We start from the raw sequence: 21470 nt of genomic DNA, 5'->3' as shown, positions 1-21470 counted from the left end.
GTAGTACCCACCACCCGGCCTCGGAGCGGCCCCACCCTACACCCAGCGCCACGCGGCTCGAGCCCCGCCAGCCTCCGGCGCACCTGCTCGGGGCGTGGCCTCCGGCGAAGGCTCTCCTCCATTGGTGCAGAGGTGACAAAGGGGCGTGACCTCCGCCAGCCACGCCCCCTCCCAGGCTGGCGTACTTAAAGGAGTTGGCCGCTGGTCTCTACTCACAGCGCAGCGGCGCGGCCTCGCGTGTGGAGGGCTTTGCGACCACTGCGCGACTCGGCGACCCCCAGCTGCTTCGGCCACCATGCCGCGCTCTTTCCTTGTTAGGAAGTCGGCGTGCTCCCGCCGGAGGCCCAATTACAGCGAGCTGCACGACTCTTCTCCAGGTGGGTGGACGGGGCGCCGGACCCCGGGGGTGTTTCGGAGAGACAAGCGAAGGGGCCACTTTAGAGGAGGGGGACTTGGGGACAAGATCGAGGGGCCAAAAGCCAGTCAAAGGCGTGGGGAAATGTGAAGAGGGGTATGAGGGGCCCGGGGCAGGTGGATCCGGCGGTTGAGGGAGGGCTTGTAGAGGGCGGTGGTCTTGGTCTTGAGCGCACTTCCCGGCCGCGGAGAGGCGGAGGGAGCCCCGCGAGTGAGAAATGAGGCCGGGCGTGGGGAGGCGCTTTTTGGGAGAGACACCGGCCAGGGTCTGGGAAGAGTCCGGAGTCCAGAGGATTTGAAGGAGGGGGTGGGAGAAGAGATGTGTGTGAGGAGGGAGAGTGGAACGGGGCGGTGCCTTTGAGCTGAGGTGATTGGGGCTTGGGGTGCTGAGGTCTCGCTTCAAGCTGGGGACTTGGGGAACTCCGGAGGAATGACCCCCTTGAGTTGCGGCCCCACTCAGCCGCTGTCCCACATCAGGCTAATGTTTCTTGACTGACTGATCTAATTAATGCCTGCCCCTGCCCCTTTCTCTCTCCCTTCAGAGTTCACCTTCCAGCAGCCCTACGACCAGGCCCACCTGCTGGCGGCCATCCCACCTCCTGAGGTCCTCAATCCCACGGCCTCCCTGCCCACACTCATCTGGGACTCTCTCCTGGCACCCCAAGCCCAGCCTGTCGGCCGGGCCTCCCTTCTGGCCCAGGAGATCCCCAAGGCTGTGGAGCTGACCTCCCTGTCGGATGAGGACAGTGGGAAAGGCTCCCAGCCCCCTAGCCCGCCCTCGCCGGCGCCTTCGTCCTTCTCTTCCACCTCAGCCTCTTCCCTGGAGGCGGAGGGTTATGCTGCCTTCTCAGGCTTGGGCCCGTTGCCTGGGCTCAAGCAGCTGGCCGGGCTCTCCGGGGCCAAGGACCCCCAGTCTCGCAAGGCCTTCAACTGCAAATATTGCAACAAGGAGTACATCAGTCTGGGTGCCCTCAAGATGCACATCCGGAGCCACACGCTGCCCTGCGTCTGCAGCACCTGCGGGAAGGCATTCTCTAGGCCCTGGCTGCTACAGGGCCACGTCCGAACTCACACCGGTGAGTGTCCCCGGAGGCCGGCTGCCCCTCTCCACCCCTGCCTGTACCAGCTCTTGTGAGACTGGCCTTGCTCTTATTTTCAGATTGTGGAAACTGAGTCTCCTGACTTCTTCTAGCCCAAGAGTTCAGGGGCCTGGCTCTCTGAAATGTCTGGCAGAAACATTCATTCATTCATCAGCTGAGCAGATGGGCTCAGTAGATAACTTTACAAGTCCCTCTGCAGTCTGTTTCTCGGCCAAATGGGTTGGAGCTGGGTATGGGAAAGGTGCAACCAACACCTTGCTGTGGAGCCAGGTGTGAAGGGGCCCTCACTGCTCTGCCCTCCCCCATCCCACCCTCACCCCAGCCAGACAGGATGTTGTTAGACCCCCCACCTGGTTCTGAATCCTGCTCTGAGAACTTCCCCAAACTTTGGGCTGATGTTTCACTCTGAGCCTCAGTTTCCTCATCTGTAACCTGAGCATAAGAATTCTGGGGAGGGGTTGGTGTTCTGTGTTGGTTAATGAAAGAAAGCATCCGAAAAGCACCTGGGATGGTCCTTGGTGCATGATAAGCATGCACAAAAATTGGTAGTTGGTATTTGTTCTGCTTCCATATTGTGTCACTTAGCAAGTGACTTAACCTCTCTGAGCCACATGATTATGATCCTATAATCATATAGGGTGGATTAAGATAGAGTTTTATAGGGTGGCTCTCAAGATTCGGTGGCTTCTTAATCACTTTATAGTAAGTTATTATCCTGAGGGTTCTCAGACCTGCTCTCCACACCCCCACTGTGGAGTAGATAAACTCAATCCTATCTTGCTGACCTGGGAACACCTTTACTGGCAAAAAACACGGTTACGTCTTGGTGTTTCGAAAACTTAATACTAGATGTGTAGAATATTGTGAAATTGAGCCTCTTCTGTCCTTTAACTTTGTGGAAATGGGCAAAAGGTAGCCACTTCTCAGGACTTGACTGGTGGAAGCTACAGTGTTTGGGGCTGCTCTTTGGAGAGACTGAGGGAGGTTCAAGGGTCATACTATCGGCTTTGAGGTCAAGCTGCTGGCAGGTTGGAGATTCAGTTCTGGCATTTTCTGGCCCCGTAGCTGACCTCTGAGCCATGAGGGTCAGAGGGGTGATTTGTGAGTAATGTATTTTGCAGGCATTATTGGTGTCATTAATATTCCTACAAAGCGGCCCTGGCATCCTCCCCAGCTTGCAGACTGTAGCTACCCATTTCTCTTACTTTGTGCACAAATGGCCCTGATTTTATCATGTAAAAGTCCAACCACCTGACCTCAGTCCTGGGTGCCTATCCAGATGATGAGGGCTCTATCTGGGGGTGAGGGAGTTGAAGCCCTGGGGTGACCCCCCTTCCCTTTTCTCTCTCCTCCCACGAGACATTATTATATTGTAAAGGCATGGCTCAGACACAAAAAAAAAGCCTGTTGAAATGCACCATTGCCATCCTCATTGACACCCATTGTGTGCCTTAATGGTGGCCCCAGAGGGTGGGGGCTGGCGGGTGGAGCAGGTGCATGGGGCAGCGGTGCCCAGCACCTGTTCTGGGCCGCAGCTGCTGGCCTGCATCGTGTCAGGCCCCTTTAATCCAGGGAGTATCGCATATACAGTGCCCCCCTCGGCGGCCTTTGTCCCCGCCGGCCTGGTGCCGATTTCACACTCGCCAGGAGCACCATAAAGGCGTGCGTGTGTGGGGGGGGGGGGGGTTCAGTGAGGGGTGGAGGTCTATGTCTCCAGCTTGTGCACAAACCCTTGCCCCATCACATCCTACAAGGCCTCCTTCCCCCTTTGTTCAGACCTACGTTAATCACACCTAACATGAAGGTGATGTTCACTGAGCACTTGCTGTGTGGGAGTCAGTGTTCAGAGTTCAGGCTTCCTTCACCTACCTGTGTTAACGCTGTAACTCCGTCAACAGCCTTAGGAGGGAGGTGCCATAATCCCCACCTTACAGATAAAGAAACTGAGGCACAGAGAAGGAATTTACTTTCCCAAGTCATAACTTGTAAGACTGGAGGCAGGGCTTCTTCACCTCTGCCAAGGGTGTGAGAAGGCAGTGGCTTTCTGTACCCTGTGGAGTACAGGACTCAGTCCCTCCCATTTACCTGATCTGCTTACAGTAAGCCCTCAGTTCACAAGAGAGTGTGTGAATGAGGAAGAACTTCACTTAGACCTTGTAGAATGCAAGCATCAAAACTGCAGGCCTGGTATGCAGAGTACTCAATCATGGCAGAGCAAATTACATCCCCCTGTCCTCCAGTTAGGTAGCCCCCTCTGCCTCAGGAGCCTGAGCTCTTGAATGGGCTGTTCGCAGTCACCCTCAGGCATCTGACTTCTGGATCCCTCCCTCCCATGCCCAGTGCAATGCCCCAGGCACCCAGTAGGCTGATGGAATTCATTCATTCCCTGCTATTGAATTCCAGCACTGGGATTTAACCTGTGGGCCATGGCCTAGGGGCTGGTCAGGCTGGAAGTGGGAGGATAAGAGAATTGTATTTTTTGGAAAAGAATATTCAGTATTATAGAATAGTCCTTGCTTGGCACATAGCTGGTAAGTTGATAAGTGTTTGTTTAAGGCTATACCCCCAAGAAACAAAACAAAACAAAACAACACTCTAAGTTTTTGGACCATGAACTATATACATCCTCTTGGTTGGGGCAAGAATTATGAAAAGTTGGTGAACAGGGTTATCTGGCGGTGAGCAAAGGATCGGGCTCCTCTGAGACCTTAAAAACAAAAAAAACCAAAACAAACTTACTCGTTGCACAAGCACTGACTGTGTTCCCAGCCCGATGTGTAAGACTTCCCAACACAGTCCTGGTGAAGCAGGTGGCGAGAAGGGTCCCAGGTGGGGAGAGGTTTTAAGCAAGTCCTGAAGTAAAAGGTTTCTGTAGCCTCTTGGGGGTCCCAGAGCCAGGCTGGAGGCTCAGAATAGATTCAGGGGAGGCTGCTGCCTTCATGGGACTCAGCCTGATTGCGGGGCAGACAGGGAGACTTGAAATTACGCCTAGTGTGATCCATTTCAATGGGGAAGCAGCCCAGAGCAGCCGCCAAACGTGCAGGGATGGGCGGGTGTGCGGCTGAGGAGGCCTTTAAGGCTGACTCTTAAGCTTGGTCCCCAGATGACGTTGATCCAGGAATGATAATAAGGAACACCCACCCAGCCCCTTTAACTGAGAGGCAGTCTGTGTAGTTGTTAATCAAGGACTCTGGAGTCTGGCTGCTTGCTTCCTGCTGGGTGACCCTGCATATAACTAAACTTTTCCAGTGCCTCAATTTCACCATCTCTAACCTGAGGCGAGGATCGGCTTCAATGAGATAAGTATAAACTGCTTCTCACTCACTGTTCCTGGTTCAAAGTGAGTGTTCTGTAAATGCAATCATCGTCATTGCTGTTTGTTGAGCACTTCCTGCCGGCACTGTGTGGATAAGTCCTTTATTCCACCTTTTCTCAATGATCAACCCCTATGAGTGGGGAACGAATAACCCCATTTTATGGAAGAGCAAATGGAGGCTCAGAAGCCAGCTGACTCACTCGGGGTCACACAGTGGGAAGCGGCAGAACTCCCACTGGATATAGCCTGGTTTTTCTGGGTCATGGGACTCCTTTAGGGGTCCGGGATGGCTCGGTAGAGACTTCAGTAAATGACAGTTGTTGTCCCGAGTGACTTAGCATTCTCACCGACTCCCTGCCTTCTCTCTCCAGGAGAGAAGCCCTTCTCCTGCCCCCACTGCAGTCGTGCCTTCGCAGACCGCTCCAACCTGCGGGCGCACCTCCAGACGCACTCGGACGTCAAGAAGTACCAGTGCAAGACGTGCTCCCGGACCTTCTCCCGCATGTCCCTGCTCCACAAGCACCAAGAGTCGGGCTGCTCGGGGGGCCCCCGTTGACCCTCAAGTCTCCTTCCGCCTCTCCAGACCCTCCCCTGCAGTGGGCCCCCCCCCAACTCCGGAAAGAAGGACCCCCACGTCCTTCTCGCCACCATGGAATTCCCTTCTGAGCTCCGATTCTGGCTGCGTTGGCCCCACAGGATGCTGAGGACACTTTTCCAGTTGTCTCTGAAAGAGGCCTTTCTGTAGACATTTCTGTGGACGGCTGATGGGAGGGTGGCTTGCAGTGGAGACCCCAGCCGCTGCCCCCAGCATTCCGGAGCTGGCTTTCTATGTGGGTTTGTGTATCCAAAGCTTGGATACAGCTGCTTCAAGCTGCAGAACAAAAACCGACTAGGCTGATAGGAGTCTCCCACCCACTCAGGAGACCCCACTCCTCGCCCCCAGAATCCTTCAGGCCGCCCCTTCAGGAGGTGTGACTGACTGAGTAATCCACCCCCAGGGGCACCTGGGGGGCCTGCCAGGGGTCCTCACTGACGCGAGGACGCGTCTAGACCCCAGGATGCCTGGGCAGCTATTTCAGCCTCCTGTTTGTCATGGTGGCACCTGTTTTCATGGGCGATTTAACAGCATCTCAGAAGGGAATGTGAGTAATTGCCATCACTTGTCCTGGGCCCAAGTAGGGTGCTTGGGCCCTACCAATGTGTCTCCCAGAACTATTTTCGGGGCCCGACAGGTGGGCCCAGGAGGAAGATGTTTACATTTTTTTAAAGGTACACTGGTATTTATATTGCAAGCAACATTTTGTACTAGGAAACGTTTTGTATAGTTATATGTACAATTTATTGATATTCAATAAAGTGGTTAATTTATATATAAGAAAGTCTCGTTTTCTAGAGGAGTGGGTATTTCAAAGGGCCTTTGGGGAGCGGGGAAAGGGCAGGGATTCGTGGATATTCCTGACACAGCCTTAAATCATGTCCTCTTAAACATCATGTGACTTTGGATTCTTGGATTTGACAGTTTGGGACCTTGTTTGTGCAAATGGGTTTTCCTCCGAGCCTGGTGTCCTGTGTGAAGTAGAGGTTGGGAAACACCTGTGACCCGGGTGAGCAGTGGGTTCCTGCACTTTCTAAATCGTGGCCCTTATTTATTTTCTCATTCTCCCGTTTTGAAGCTGACCAGGCCCCGAGAGTGAGAAGCTGGCTCCCTGGGTCTTATCAACTAGACAGGTTTTGCCCAGCACTCCAGGACTTTGGGAGAGAGATCGGCTGCTTTCGCCGCTGAGGGAGTGGAATGCAATGAGCAAGAAGGGGGACAGAGGATGTCCTTCCTGTTTCCAAGGGCTCTGGGCCCCGCTCCAGCCTCCCTGTCAGACCCACACCTCTGTCTGGCTGCTGGGTACCAAATGGCCTTTGATGCAAGGAAATTGGCTGGCTGGAGCCAGGAGGGTGAGAAGCCAGGCCAAAGGGTAGGGGTCATTCAGCTTCCTGCTCAAGGACAGGACAGGGAAGACGGTCAGCTTGCGTCCTGGGCTGGGATAATTCACTCCTGGCTGGCTGGCTGTTGTGGTGACCTCACCTCTGGGGCCCTCATGGGGCCGGGAGAAAATGAGTGTCCTTTTTGAGCACAAAAGGTGCTGAAGGTGCCAGTTTCCTGCGGGGGAACTGAGCAGGCGTGCAGGCGTCCCAGAGCTCTGGAGCCCCGGAGTCAGGCTGGGGGTGGGGGGAGCTTCATGTTCCAAAGGAGAGATGATTCTTTCTTCTAAACAGGAAATGGTGACCCGCAGGCCGGGAGCAGCCCTTAATGACTTGCAGCTTTCCTCCCAAAAGAAAAAAAAAAAAAAAAACGTTCTCTAACAATCGCCAAATTGTAGCAGGCCTCCCTGAAGGGAAGTTAGAGAGTTGGGGGGATGCGGGGCTGGGCACCAGTTTGCTGAAGGCCTACTGTGCCCCACATCCCTGGGCTGCCATTTACAGCCACTCCACAGTAGGTGTTGACATTGATGGTGAATGAATAAATGACTTCATCCAGAGGTCCGGGCCTGGTGAAACCTCCCAGTTGGCGTTTGAAATTGGGTCCACCAGGCTCCTATCATCCTGGGAGCCAGGTATGCCTGGCCGGTGCCCTCGACACTCAGGGTGCCTGGAGCAAGACTCTTCCCCACTCTGCCTCTGTAAAATGGGGCGATAACAGTGCCTTCCTCCCCAGACTGTAAAGGGGCATTCATTCAGTTGGTTTTGATGGGCTCGGTGTATGCCAGGGCATATTACAGCCACGGACAGATGGACAGTCCCCACACTCACGGAACTTATGTTCTAGCTGGGGAGACAGAAAACAAACAAGTGATTAAATAAACAAGACGCTTTCCTACAGTGATGGTGCCAAGATGGAATTAAAGTGAGCACGTGCTAGAGAGCGGTGGGGTGGGGCTCCCTCAGATAAGGGAGGGAGAGCTGGAGAGGCAGCCTCCTGAGAAGGCCTGAAGGAGGAGAAAGTTCCAGTCAGGGGAGGAAGCAGCAAGTGCAAAGGCTTAGGGGCTGGGAAGAGCTGCCTCCCCAACCCCAAGAGAGACCAGGGGGGCTGGGGGCCGCTGGGGAGGTAGAGTGGGATTGGGGAGCTGGCCCAGACCCTGCAGAGCCCTTGAGGCTGGTGAGGAGTTGGGATTTTAGTCCAGCTCAGAGGGCAGCCACTGGGGCTTTTAAGTGGGGGAGGTGATAATGCCTGCTTCCCTCTTACACCGGGAGGATGGCGTTAGAGGGCCAGGGTGTGCAGGCCTTGAGGGAAGACTGAATTTAAGAAGGATCGTGGCCCTTGTGCCAGTGGCACTGCGGGTACGAGTTACTCGGAGTCATCAAAAGGGGACATCGGACGCCCTGCAGGTCAGGGTGGGGGTGGGGGTGGGGTTAAAAAGAGTGAGGACGGAGCAGCCCCACTTGACATGGAACAGCCACATTGCTAAGGGGAAAAAATCACACGCTCCTTTTTGTGGGAAGAAGAAGGGCCCAAATGAGCGTGTTATTCATTCTCGTTCTTGTTTGTATTTGCCTATGGAAACTCTAGAAGGATTTACAATAATCTAATAAAAGCATCCTCTTGGTAGGGGGTCACAGGAGGTGGAATGGGGTAGATGGAGACAAGAGGAAAGGATAAGGGAGGCAGTTTCTTAGATTTTTTTTTTTTTTAAAGTTTTTTATTTTGAAATAATTTTGACCGGGCAGAAAAGTTGCAAGAGAAGTACAATAAACTGGAATCTTTCATTCAGAATCTTCAAAATGTTAACGTTTTATCGCGTTTGCATTTTTCTCTCTAGACGCACAGACAGAGCCTCATGTTATTTTTTTCAGAGCCATTTGGGAGTAAGTTGCAGACATGATGCCCCTTAACCTCTAAATATACGAGCATGTATTTTTTTTAAGGACAAAGACATTCTCTCATATAACCATAATTCAATGATCAAAATCAGGGAATTTAGCTTTGGTGCAATGCTATTGTCTAATCCACAATCGTAATCCAGTTTCTCCAACTGCCCCAGTGAGGTCCTCCACAGCCCTTTGGGATGTGGGGGCAGGGACAGACCCTGGATCACAGGTCGCATTTCCTCGATCTGTCTCTTTACTCTTTTATTCTGGGATGGCTCCTTTTTTGGTCTTTTGTGACTCTGACATATTTGAAGAGTTGCAGGCCAGCTCTTTTGTAGAATGTTCCCCAAATCGAACTTTCTTGATGCTTCCTCGTGATTAATTTCGGGTTGTGCAGTTTGGGCAGAACCCCAGAAATAGCGTCGTGTCTTTCGTAGAGCAAGCTATCGGGAGGCACACGAGGTCAGTTTGAAGCATTACTAGTGGCGTCAACCTTTGACCACTTGGTTAAGGTGGTGTCTGCCAGCTTTTGCCTGGATAAAGTTCCTCTTTTTCCCCTTCGGTACTTAATCTGCATCTTGCGGGGAGACATTCCGAGGCCATGTGAATATCCTGTTTCTCCTCAAACTTCCACCCACGAGTTTAAGCCCTCACTGGTGATTTTTGCCTAAATCAATTACTACTATGGTGGTTGCCAAATGGTGATTTTTCTAGCGCCATCATTCCTTCTATTTTTACTGCTTGGCTTTCTACTGTAGGGAAGAACTTTCCGTCCTCTGTCCGGGCAGCAGCTCAGAGCTGTGGGATGGGGAGAGGCAGAGTCTGGTGGGGCCATTAGATGCCCCCCCCCAACCCCCGGGGCTTTTCTTTAAAATGAGTCCAGAAAATAGACTGACTTTAAAGCCAATTGCCATTCAAGATGCCCAGACAGGCAGGTCTGGGGCCAGGGCCACCTCTGGGCACATCTGGGCCCCATTAGTGACCTGGCAGCTACTCCTGGGTGTCCCTTGAGCTGGGATGGGGGTACTCAAGTGGGCAGGGATCTGGGTCCTCCCACACGTCCTGCTGTTCTTTGCTTTCGCATTGTCAATTTCACACATATTATGGGAATGGATTCTTTCATTTAAAAAAATGAAAAGATTAGATGTGAGATTCCAATGATGAGATCAGCATGTCCTATCTCTAATCTATGTCTTTACTGTCCCCAGTGAGTTGCAACGAAAAGCTTAGTTTACAGAAAATAAGTATATATATTTACATGCATGCAGAGCTCCAATCTCACTCACAGAAAAAGCCAAAATGCTCGCCTCGGCCCAAAGGGAGCTACAGATCCGGCCCTATTACCTCTCCTTTTTTCCCTTCCCACCCCATCACCCACTCCAGCCACAGGGGGCCTTCTGCCACCTCCGGGCTTTTGCCCTTACAGTCCTTCTGCCAGGAGGACTCCGCCTGAGAGAGCCACGTAGCTGGCTTCCCCACCGGCGCTCTCGCCTTTGCATTCCAGTGACCTCCCCTGTTGTTTTTCTTCATAGCGCTTGTCACCGTCGGACAAACCATATATTTCGCCGTTCGCAGCTTCTCCGGTGACTGTCTCCCCCACCAGAACGTCAGTTTCACATGGGTGGAAATTGCGTCCGCTTTCTTCACTGCCCAGTCCCCGGTGCCTCACGTCTCCAACGCAGGAGGCGAGGCGCTCAGTCAAACCTGGCGGAATGAGTGATGAGCGGGTATATGTGCGCCCCTAGGAAACACAGCGTGATCACTTTTATGGAGCACTTTCTGTGAAGTGCTCAGCACTTTTAGGCATTGTGCTGAGTGCCACACAGAGATTAACTCATTAAACCTTCACAGCCGACTCCAGAAAGAGGAAACCGAGACAAAGAGAGGGTCACACAGCGAGTAGTGGCGAAGCAGGGATTTGAACCCCGAGGTTTTTTATTTTTTTTATTTTTTTTTATTACTGGTGTCATTTTGTTCTTTCTACCTTTGGGGTGGATGTAATTAAAACTTTTCAAGGAGAACAGAGTCTGTGTCTTTACTTACTGCACTCGCTTGCCCAGAATCTCACACATAGAGGGGCCCCTTTTTGTCCTTTAACCAGCCTTCTAGAAACTTCCAGCCAGGTAGGCAGCCAAACACGTGTGCAGATATGGGAGTGGGGGATGGACCCGGGTGGTACCTGGGTGGGGTGGGGATATTCCCTGCAGACCAGGAACTCCATGAGGGCAGGACCACCCATGTGACAAGACTCCCCTCTACACCCCGGGCCTCGGACCCACTCTGGGCACCCACAGTTGGGTGATAGATTAGTTTTCTGGGGTTGCCATGAAAAATTACCACCAGCTGAGTGGCTTAAAACAACAGAAGTTTATTCTCTCATAGTTCTGGAGACTAGAAGTCTGAAATGCAGTGTCAGCAAGGCAGGGCTCCCTCCTAAAGCTCTAGGGGAGAGTCCTTCTGGCTTCTTCCAGCTTCTGGGGGCCCCTGGCGATCCTGGCCCTCCTTGGTTTGTAGCTGCATCACTTTGATTTCTGTCTCCATCTTCACGTGGCCTTCTTCCTGTCCTTATTTCTCCGTGTTCTCTCTTCTTCTCATAAGGACACCCGTGATTGGCCGAGGGCCCACTGACCCAGTATGACCTCATCTTAACTTGATGACATCTACAAAGACCCTGTTTCAAAATAAGATCACATGCGTTTCTGGGAGTTGGGACTTGAACATATCTTAGGGCCTGGAATGGGTCCCAAACGCTGAGGGAGAGTGGGGAAGCTGGAGGGGGGCCTTCGGAGGAGACCTGGGGAGTCAGATTTTGCCCCGATGGCTCCTGGAAGATAGAGAACCAAAGGCCAAAGCTCTCTCCACCCCCGATCTCAGAGTAGGTGCGTGAGTAGGTGCGGTGGGTGGTAGGTGGGGGGAACTGTACTAGAGCCAGCCAAGGTGGGCGAAGTCAGCTGGGATTGGGGCAGGTCTGAGGGGAAATTCTAGATTTATCCTGAGCGCACTGGGGAGCCAAGAGAAGGTTCGCGCAAGAGGAGGGACGCGAATGGGTTTATTCTTCGAGAGGGTCACTTGGGCAGCTGCGTGGAGCAAGGCTAGCAGCAGGGAGGCCCCTGCCCTCGTCTGCGGTGGCAGGTGAGGCAGAAGAAAGGGTGGCATCATAGATATTTGGGACGAAATTGTGCCTGGATTTTTCAGCAACTGAGGGAAATAAAAACCAATGAGGCAAAAAGCCATCAGGTCAGGCAAATAACAATAACAATAATAATAACAGTTAACATTTTAGGAGGGTTCACTACCGGTTTTTGCCTAGATTGTCTGATTTAATCTGAAGACAACCCTAGGCAGTCTGAGTATAAGAGGTGGGCCTATGGTGGTTAAGTGTTTGTTGCTGGAGCCAGACGCTTGGGCTCACATCTCTCCTCCATTGCCTACCTGCTGTGTGACCTAGAGCAAGGTGGCTCAACCTCTCTGTGTCCATTTCCTCATCTGAAGAACAGCCCCTCCTTCTCGGGGTTGTTGTGCAGATTAAATGAATGAATACTTAGAAATTGCTTGGCCCCGGGCCTGGCACAAAGTGAAGCCTCCAGTAAATACTGGCTATTATTATGTCCCTTTTACGGATAGAGGAATCAAGGCTCCAAAAAGGTAGAGAACTTTCCCAAGGTCGCACAGGATAATCCTAATGTTTCTGGCTCTTTGGGTCTCCTCATCCTTAGTGAAGTCTCGGGGCCAGAGCTGGCCTGCTGACTCTCAGGTCTGGTATCCTGTGTCCCCTGGAACCTTGAGTGGCCCCGAGGGAACTGGAAGATTCTCCATGAAGTCTTGTGTCCACCACCCCGCTTTGTGGGTACAAGCTGGAAGGGCCTCGGGTGAGAGCAACCTGAGCTCCCAAAACCATCTGTTTAGCTGGTGCTATGGCCTAAAATAAACGTGCTTCGTTGGAGGCGGAAAAGGCAGAAGCAAGGAGAGAGAAACCCCACGTTTTGCTCCAGGGGGTGTTTGGGGCGGATTCAGCCAAGAAAACGCATTTCACCCCAGGGAAATGACCTGGAGCTGGTCGGAAGGCTTTCCTAAGAAACTCTCGACCCTTTCTTTGTGGGTTCGAGTGCCACCAATGCCTCACTGGGAACCCTGGGTGAGTCCCTGCCCTCTCTAGGTCTCACTTTGCACATCAGTAAAACGTGTTCAACCTTTGACCCAATAATAAAATAAAAAGCACATAAACACATCCCTCCCAGTGCTTCTCAGAAGAGCAGAACGCCATAAACAACCTAAATGCCCAGCACGAGGGGACTGGATGTGTTCACGGGAGTCCTTGCGTATTTTGAAAACTTCGTCGCTTCTATAAATATCCACACCGCCTTTAAAATGTCTATCGTGTATGTAGCACAGGAACAGAGGAAGAAAAATGTCTGGCGCATGACAAGTACTCCAAATATTTCCTGAAGGATCGAATGAGTGAACGAATGAGTGGTTAGTACTCAACGAATACCTGCTGGCAGGAAGGAAAGAAGAGAGGGGAAGAAAATTTAAAAAAAGAGGGCTCTGTGAGCTGTGTGTGTGCCCACTGTTTGTGGCGGGAGGCGGAGGCGCTGCTGAAGAGGGGGGCATTCCATTTTTCCACCGTTTTCACCTTTTCTGCTTCTATGTTATTGCTGCTGCCTCACAGTGAGCATCTCTTGGTTTACAATCAATCAATATTTTCACGGATAAACTAGATGTCATGTGTTTACTTCTAAAGGTGCTGACATGTACTGACAGGTGACGAAAGCAGCTCACAGAGCTGCCCGAAAAAAAATCATATAGTCTCATTTGCATAATATGTTACCTTCATTTTTATCCACTTATGTCCTCACAGACAGGGAAATGTGTGCCTGGGAGGTAAAGGGTGGTTCTGTCTGGATGGTGGAGTCGCTGGGGTTCAAATTCTCTTCTTCATAGATGTCTGAATTTTCTATGATGAGCATGTTTTTTCTTTCTAAACAGAAACACACACACGCGCACACACTGAAGAACAATGTTCAAGACTTTGCAATGTCCCAGGGTGAAGGAAGTCACACTTAGTGAACATGGTCTCCCTGTCACTTCCTTGAAGGCTTTCGGGTGATGCCTTGGTGTCCTTCGGTGCCCACCGTGGGCTGAATTTGTCCTCAGCCTCTGTGTCTATGAGCAGCCTATCCTCCAGCCCCGGTGGGTCCGTTATTCACCAAGAGTGTGGACATTTGCCACTCAGGGCTGTTTACTGGCTGTAAGGAGTCCCATCCAGTGAGTGAAGCAGAGACTAAGCTCAGAAAGCACAGGGGCTTTTCCCAAGGACACACAGCTGTGAGGAAATTGGTGGCACCAAGCTTTTTTTCATGGCTTTATTGAGATATAATTCACGTACCCTACAATTCGTCCCTTTAAAGGGTATATACAGTTCAGTGGTTTTTAGTATATGCACCGGGTTGTGCAACAGTCCCACTATCTATCTCCAGGACATTTCATCACCAGAAAAAGAAACGCTGTGTCCCTTAGCAGCCACTCCCAGTTTCCTCCTCCCCCAAACCTGGCAACCAGAAATCTGCTTTCTGTCTCTGTGGATTGTCCTATTCCGGACATCTCCTACGAATACGGAATCATAGACATGGGTCGCACAAACCACCGTGTGTCATTCTGTGTCTGGCTTCTTTCGCGTAGCGTATGTTCTTGAGGTTCATCCGTGTTGTGGCATGTGTCCTACTCCAAGATTCTTAGGGCCCCGTAATATCCCACTGTATGAATATGCCGCAATTTTGTTTACCCACTCGTCAGCTGATGGCCACGTGGGTTGTTTCCGCTTTCCGGCTCTAATAAAGAGTGCTGCTGTGACCAGTCCCTTCAGGTCGTGTGTGGCCCACAGCAATGAATGACAGGATTCAACTTGCACTAACTACATCTTTGCCTGCACTTTGTTATCAACTGTTTTTATTTTTTATTTCAGCCAGTTTAGTAGGTAAGTGTGTGTGTAACAATTTTTCAAAATGTAATTGACATGCAATAAACGGCCATATATAAGGTATAATTTTGATACGTTTTTCTTTCTCTTGGGATCTCTGCTGAAGCACCAGGATTTGAACTAGGTTTTCCCTGCCCCAGGCCAGGGTGGGGCCCACTGCCTTGGGAAGGAGAGGCTGGGGTGCCCCAATGGGCTTCAGCGCTGACTCTCTCATCCGGGTCTCTCTGGGAAGAGGGCAGGTCTGCGGAAGTTCTGCGGCTCCAGCTGTGAGGCCCTGCGACTGTAGGTCAGTCATGTCTGCATCCAGCACATGCGCACTGAGTCCTGACTGAGCGCTCGGCCCTGTTCCAGGCACTGCTGATGGGGCAGCAGACAGACAAGTCCTTGTTTTCAAGATGCCGACAGTCCAGCGAGGGGAGCAGTGTCACCTGGAAAGACTGCAGCAGGAGGGCACGAGCCTAGTCTGCGGCACGGGGGTCTTTGGGGAGCCCTTCTCGGAAATGGTGAAGAGCAGGAGTTAGCCAGGCGAAGAGAACCGGAGTGGGAGGAGGAAGCTGCAGGCAAAGGGAACAGCAAGAGCAAAGGCCCTGAGGTGGGCATGTGCTTGGCGTGTTCAGCGAGGGCAAGGAGGTGAGTGTGGCTCGTGGGACAGAGGTGGGATGGAGGTGGGAGATGAGGTGGGAAAGGTGTTTGGATTTTATTCTAAGCCATGGGAAGCCACCAGGGGATTTTGTGCGGAGGAGTGACTTCCCTCAGGCTGTGTGTGGGAAACAGACCAAGGGAACAGAAAGGAAGTGGGAGACTAGGGAGGAGGCACCTGCAGGCAGTGGCTTCCGCTGGAGCTTCGGTGGGAGGAAGGTGGGTGGGAGATGGCTCTCTGCACCGGCTGGGAGCGGGGAGCGGGGAGCATGACTGAATGGGGGAGGGGGAGGCAGAGGAAGGATTCCAGCGCTCCTGGACCTGGGCTTGAACCCTGGAAAGGGGGTGGTGGATGGCGGTGCCAATTCACAAAACTGGCCCTCATGGAGAGGAGACAGGAAAACGATGAAACACATTTCTTTACAATTCTGCTCTCTCTCGACCTTCCTCCATTCCTCTCTACCAGCACCGCCCTGTGCCTCCCCCTACCCACCTGTATATTCAGCCAGGGCCTGGGGTCTAACCGCCAACCCCTCACATTAGCAACCAGATGGACAGACCCTGGGACTCTACTACCCCCGCCCCTTCACTCCCTCCCTGGCCCCACCCGCCTTCCCAGACCAGAGCCTCCTCCACCAGACTATCTGAGCTCTGGGAGGGCAGGAACAGCACCTGGTACAGGGCCTGACACATAGCAGGCACTCATATATATTTATTGAATTAATCAAAGAAGGCTCTGGATGACCTTGGTGGAATATGGTACTAGGGAGCCATAGAGGAGCTTGGAGGGAGGAAGGGCTGAGTCTTCTTGCTCACTCTCTCCCTCCTCACCCTGGCCCGTGGAAGGGCGCAGCTCATCGAGTTGTTGGCTGAGGTGAAATAACCAGTTCTAGAGCCCAGGAATGAAGGTTGTCACAACAGCCCTTGGGAGATGCGTCGGCTGTTGCTATCACATGCCCATTTTACAGACGAGGAGACTGGAGTCCCTGACGGAGGAGGCACTAGCCCACGGTCTCCCCTCTCACCCCGGGTGATAAGGACCAAGTATAGATTTGAACTCAGACTTGTCTGACTGCATGGTCCTTATCTAACCTTTAGCCCTCAAAAAGACTTTTTAGAAAAATAAAAAAAAGTAAAAAACCAGGGACCCAAGAGAGGGGGAAGAATTTCTCTAGGTAGAGGCAGGCCCTTCTAGAATGTTTCAAGAGTAAATACAGATGTGTATTGGCATCCGTGTCTGGTGGTCTCCGTGCAGGAGGCCTGGGGGGCTGGGCTCAGAGCAGGAGGAAGACTGACCTCGCATTTTACTTTCTGAACTGCCTGAATTTTTTTCCCTTCTCATTTTTAATGGAAGTCTAACAACCGTACAGAGATGCACGCATCAGAACTGTTCAACTCAGTACCTTTTTTTCAAAGCGAACCTGCCCGTGGGACCAGCACCCAGATTAAGAAACAGGAAACAGAACATTCCAGTCCCTCAGGAGCCAGTTTCTTTTGCTCAGCATACTGTCTGTGAGATTCATCCACGTTGCTGAGCGTATCGACACTGTGTTCCTTTTCAGCGCTGTGATATTCTGCTGGATGCGTACCCCACGGTTGTTTATTCACTCAGCAGCTGGTGGACACTTGAGTTGTTGCCAGTTTTTTTTCAATTATGAATAAAGCCACTATAAGCATTCCCATGGAGAGTTTTGTGTGGACGTAAGTTTTCATGTCTTTTGGGTAAATATCTAAGATGGGGTTGTTGGGTTGTATAGTAAGTATGTGTTTAACTTGATTTAAAAAACTGCCTAATTGTTTTCCACAGCTTTGTGCATGTTGCATCCCCACCAGAAGTGTCTGAGAGAGTTCCAGCTGCTCTACATCTTGGTCAGCACTTGGTAGCCTCAGGTTTTAGTTTTTATTTTAGCCATCCTGAGAGGTGAATAGTGGTATCTGGTATGTATGCGTGTGCATGTGTATGTGTGTGTAACAGCTTTTTCAAGATGTAATTGACTTAAACTGCTATATGGAAAGGTCAAAATTTGATAAGTTTTGACGCATGTATACACCTGTGAAACTAGCACAATTATGATAGAGAAAATATCCATCAAAAGTTTCTTATGCCTCTTCTTTGAATTCTTTCTTATTCCCTTCCCCTCACCCCCAAGGAACTGGTGATCTGCTTTCTCTTACTATTGACCAGTTCGCATTTTCTAGAAATTATATCAATGGAATCATATGGTCTGTTCTCTTTTTGGGTCTGGCTCCTTACCCCAAGCATAATTATTTTGAAGTTCATCCATGTTGCTGTGTGTTCATTCTTTTTTTACAGCCAAGTGGCATTCCATTGTGTGGATGTACTGTGTATAGATATACTCTTCACTTTTGGATTGTTTCCAGTTTGGGGCAATTACAAATAAAACTGCTTTAAGCATCCATGGGCACGTGTTTGTGTGGGCATATGTTTTCATGTCTCTTGGGTAAATATACAGGAGTGCAATTGCTGGACTGTATGATAAATACATGTTTAACTTTTTAAGAGACTGCCAAACTGTTTTCCAAAGTGGCCGCACCATTTTGCCTTCTGACCCGCAATGCATGAGAGTTCCAGTTCCTCCCCATTCTCTTCTGCACTTGGTAAAGTCTTTCAGATTTTAGCCATTTTAGCGTGTGTTCCGTGGTATCTCGTAGTTTTCATTCGCATTTCCCTGACGATTAATGATTTTGAACAACTTTCCAGGCACTGTTTACAATCATATGTCTTAATTAGTGAAGTTATACAATATTCCAAATCTTCTGTTCATTTTTAATTGATTTCTTATTATTGACTTTGGAGAGTTCTTTATACAGTCTGGATACGAGTTCTTTGTCAGCTGTCTTTTGCGGATAGTTTCTCCTAGTCTGTCGGGGGTTCTTTTCTGATTATTTCCTTTGCCCACATTCTACTGGGCTAACCAATACTCTCACAGATACTTAAGGGGGCTTTGTGATTCTTCTGATCTTCGATTTCTGGTCACACATCCTGCCTGTCCCAGCTGCGAAGGTTCAGCTGGGAGTGTGGAGAGACATTGTCTAAGCAAGGAGAATTCTGCCACCGTCCTATGCTGCCCCTCCCACAGCCTCAGTGTCCTCATGAGTCTAATGGAGAAAACTAAGTAGCACTTCCTAGGCTGAGGAGAGTTTTTACATGTGATATGCTGGAAACGCTGGCTGGAGGCTTTTTGACTATCATTTTCATCACTGTATGGGTTTAGAGTGCAAGCGTTAGAGTCCAAATCTCAGCTCTGCCACTGACCTTGGGCGAGGGGCTTCCGTCTGTGTCCCAGTTTCCCCATCCATAAAGTGGTTGATATGAGGGTTGAATACACGAATGTATGCAAAGTGCTTGGCACAGAGTCAATTTTGAAAAAAAAAAAAGTTAGGCATTATTTTGATTGCCTGCATCTTCACATAGAGATGAGTCACCAGGACGAAGCCCACCACCAACGGGTGCGAGATGGACATTGATCTGAAATTCTTCCTCCTTTTCATCCCTCTTCAGTCCCTGGCCAGTCCCTGTGTTAAAAGATGGGGAATCAGCCCTAGCCTTGCCCATGTCACATCAATGTATCACATCATTATGAGTGCAAGAGGCCTGGTTTAAACCCCAGCTTGGTTACTGACCTGCTGAGAGGCCTTGGGTAGGCAGCTTAATGTCTCTGATTCTCAAACTCCTCAGCTGAGAAAGGAGAATTATACAGATTCCTGGACTGGCAGAGTGGTTGAAAAGAATGGAAAAAGATAATGCATGAAGATGAAGTAAACGATGAAGAAATGCTAGCTAAGTAAGCTCTTGCCCCAGGGCCTTTGCACACACTGTTTCTTCTGCCTGGAACACCCTTTCTCTAGATGTCCACGTGACCCCAACCTTCAGAGACCTTTCCTGACCATCCAGTGAACCATGTCATGCCCTCCCCAACCCTCCCACAGAGCCCCTCCCTACCACCTTCATGACCCGCCTCCTCCCCTGCTTTATCCCACCCACCCCCGGGAGCACTCACCAGCTTCTGACACTTTATTTTAGGTGTTTATTGGCCCATGTCTGTCTCCCCCAGGCATGGAGGGTAGGGAGTTTTGTCTTTTGTTCACTGCCATATCCTGATCTCTAGAACAGTGTCTGGCACATAGTAGGTGCTCCTCAGAGAAGCCTGAGCTGTGCTCAGTCTCATTATAGTGACCCCACCCCCTCCTGTGTGACCTTGGACAATTTATTTCAACTCCGCGGAACATGATTTCTCTCCTACAAAACGGGCTTCAGAGACGCTTTTCTCACACTGAGTTTGCTAGGGGGGCGTCTCATGAGACACGCCATTCTGAAGTTCTCTTGGCACTTTTAGAAGAGCTCAATAAATGCCGGCTGGTGTTTTTGTTTTGTTTTGTTTTTAAATGTATGTTTATCAATGTGCAAATTCTCCAGGCTGCATCTCGGGAAGGGGGCCCTGCTTGCAAGGAGCAGGCCAGGGCCCCGCGGCTGCAGCCCCCACCCTCGCAGGCCGGGCGCCCCTCCAGGCCGCCGGCCCCTCCCCCGCCGGCCTCCAGCGAGACGAATGCAGCACACGGCGGCCTTTATGGGGCCCGCAGACAGCGCGTCGCCAGGCTAACCCTGCGTGGAAAATTCGGAGGTGGAAGGCAAGGCGCCTTAATGAGGGGGCCGCCAGCAGCGGCGGCGGCCAGGGGCGGAGGGGGCTGCGGGGCCGGGCGGAAACGTGAGCCGGGCTCTCGGGCTGCCACCCCCGCGCATTCCCCGACGCCCCCACCCCCTGCCACCGACCGCCTGGCAGGTGGAGGGAGCAGGAAGCACCGTGCAGCTCAGCCCGGCTCATTACTGCCCCTGGTTACTCCCTTCCAGGCGCCTTGCTTCTCGGTGCCTCCACTTCCTCCCCTGTAAAATGGGTCCAAGCCTCCTCTGCTGGGTGCGGGATTAAATGAGCTGATACGTGCACTGGTGGCCAGCGCATGGGAAGCCCTGGACAAAGCTAGGCGTTGAGGGATACGATTCACATGATTTCATCAGCCACAAGTTGAGGCTGAGATATTCAGGAAAGGCGGCACGTTCAGATTTTGGGGCTGTTCCCCACCACTTGGGATGAGTCCTGAGTTAAGCTTGAAATCAGGGCATCCAGAAGAGGAGGCCCTCGGGTCAAGGTTATGGGCCCAGGACCTGGAGTGGGGCAGAGCTGAGTGCCCAGCCCCAAGACTGCCATGGTGAGGCTGGAGTCGGCCTTGGTGTCTCCCTGAACCTCAGTTTTCTCATCTGCCAAGCACTGTGCCAAATGCTGGGGGAAGGGCAGGGAGCAGAACCACCAGCCTGTGGACTCCCAAGCTTCCATTCCAGTCAGGGCAACTGAGGGATTCATGGAAAGAAATAGTCGCACACGTGCTTATGCAATGAACATCCTGAGCCTTTGGGCTGGAAGGAGCAAGAGGGAGGGAGGAATGGGAGGAAGAATGGAGGAAGGGAAAGCAGATGACCCTGGAATGGGGAAGTGGAGAGGGGGCAAGGTCCCGAAGGCCCAATTTCGGAGTCAGACTCCAGAAAGGCAGAAAGCAGAGCTCAGGGCAACCAGACCTCAGACTTCCTTTTCCCTACATGTGTAACACTGTTCCTTCTCGGGGTGTCCCCCCAGCTTTTTCTTCACTTCCTCCAGCCTCTCCTAAAGGTTCCCTCCTTAGAGAGGCCTTCCCGAACCACTGTCTAAACACACCCCCACCCCCAGGCCCTTCTCTTTGCCCTCCGTCCCTGATTTATTTTTCCTATTTTATTATATGTCTTGTTATTCACTTGTTTCTCCTCAGTGTCCTCCAGCTGCCTGTGAGCTGGATGAGAATGCTGTAGCCTCCGGTCTCTGCCTGGCACACAATAGGTACTCAATAAGTGACTGAGGAATGAATGAATGAATGAATGAATGAATGAACAGAGCCAGGCAGGAGGAGACAAAGCCTCCCCTTTCTTTCTGGTGACTCCATTTCTGGCTTGTAGGGAACAGGTTTCTTAAGCTAAAGACACGCAGATAAGGGTCAGGTGAGCAGAGGAACGGGTTCCAGGGCCCTGCAGAGGGAAGCTCATTTTTATCTGGCTGCAGCAGCAGCCCCAGCAGGGCAGGCAGGCCTGGAAGCTGGGAGCCTGCCCTGCCTGTCACAGACC

At 51.5% G+C, this 21470-nt stretch overlaps 1 protein-coding gene across 1 annotated transcript; it reads left to right on the top strand.

Annotated features, from left to right (window-relative positions):
* The first annotated feature begins 220 nt into the window (after positions 1–220).
* SNAI1 (snail family transcriptional repressor 1) lies at positions 221–6205 on the top strand. Its single transcript, XM_011365980.2, has 3 exons — positions 221–377; positions 957–1490; positions 5202–6205. The coding sequence occupies exons 1-3, from the start codon at positions 296–298 to the stop codon at positions 5384–5386; spliced, it is 801 nt and encodes a 266-aa protein (XP_011364282.1). The 5' UTR covers positions 221–295; the 3' UTR covers positions 5387–6205.
* The last annotated feature ends 15265 nt before the right edge of the window (positions 6206–21470 follow it).

Source organism: Pteropus vampyrus, unplaced genomic scaffold, assembly GCF_000151845.1.
Source record: "Pteropus vampyrus isolate Shadow unplaced genomic scaffold, Pvam_2.0 Scaffold117, whole genome shotgun sequence".
Lineage (NCBI taxonomy): Eukaryota > Metazoa > Chordata > Mammalia > Chiroptera > Pteropodidae > Pteropus > Pteropus vampyrus.
This window is presented reverse-complemented; position numbering and strand designations above follow the sequence as displayed.

Bases quoted from the DNA above. Each gene is read 5' to 3' on its own strand.
- SNAI1 (XM_011365980.2), top strand. From the start codon at position 296: ATGCCGCGCTCTTTCCTTGTTAGGAAGTCGGCGTGCTCCCGCCGGAGG. The intron at 378-956 runs GTGGGTGGACGG...CTCTCCCTTCAG, and splicing joins GCTGCACGACTCTTCTCCAG to AGTTCACCTTCCAGCAGCCC. The intron at 1,491-5,201 runs GTGAGTGTCCCC...TTCTCTCTCCAG, and splicing joins CCACGTCCGAACTCACACCG to GAGAGAAGCCCTTCTCCTGC.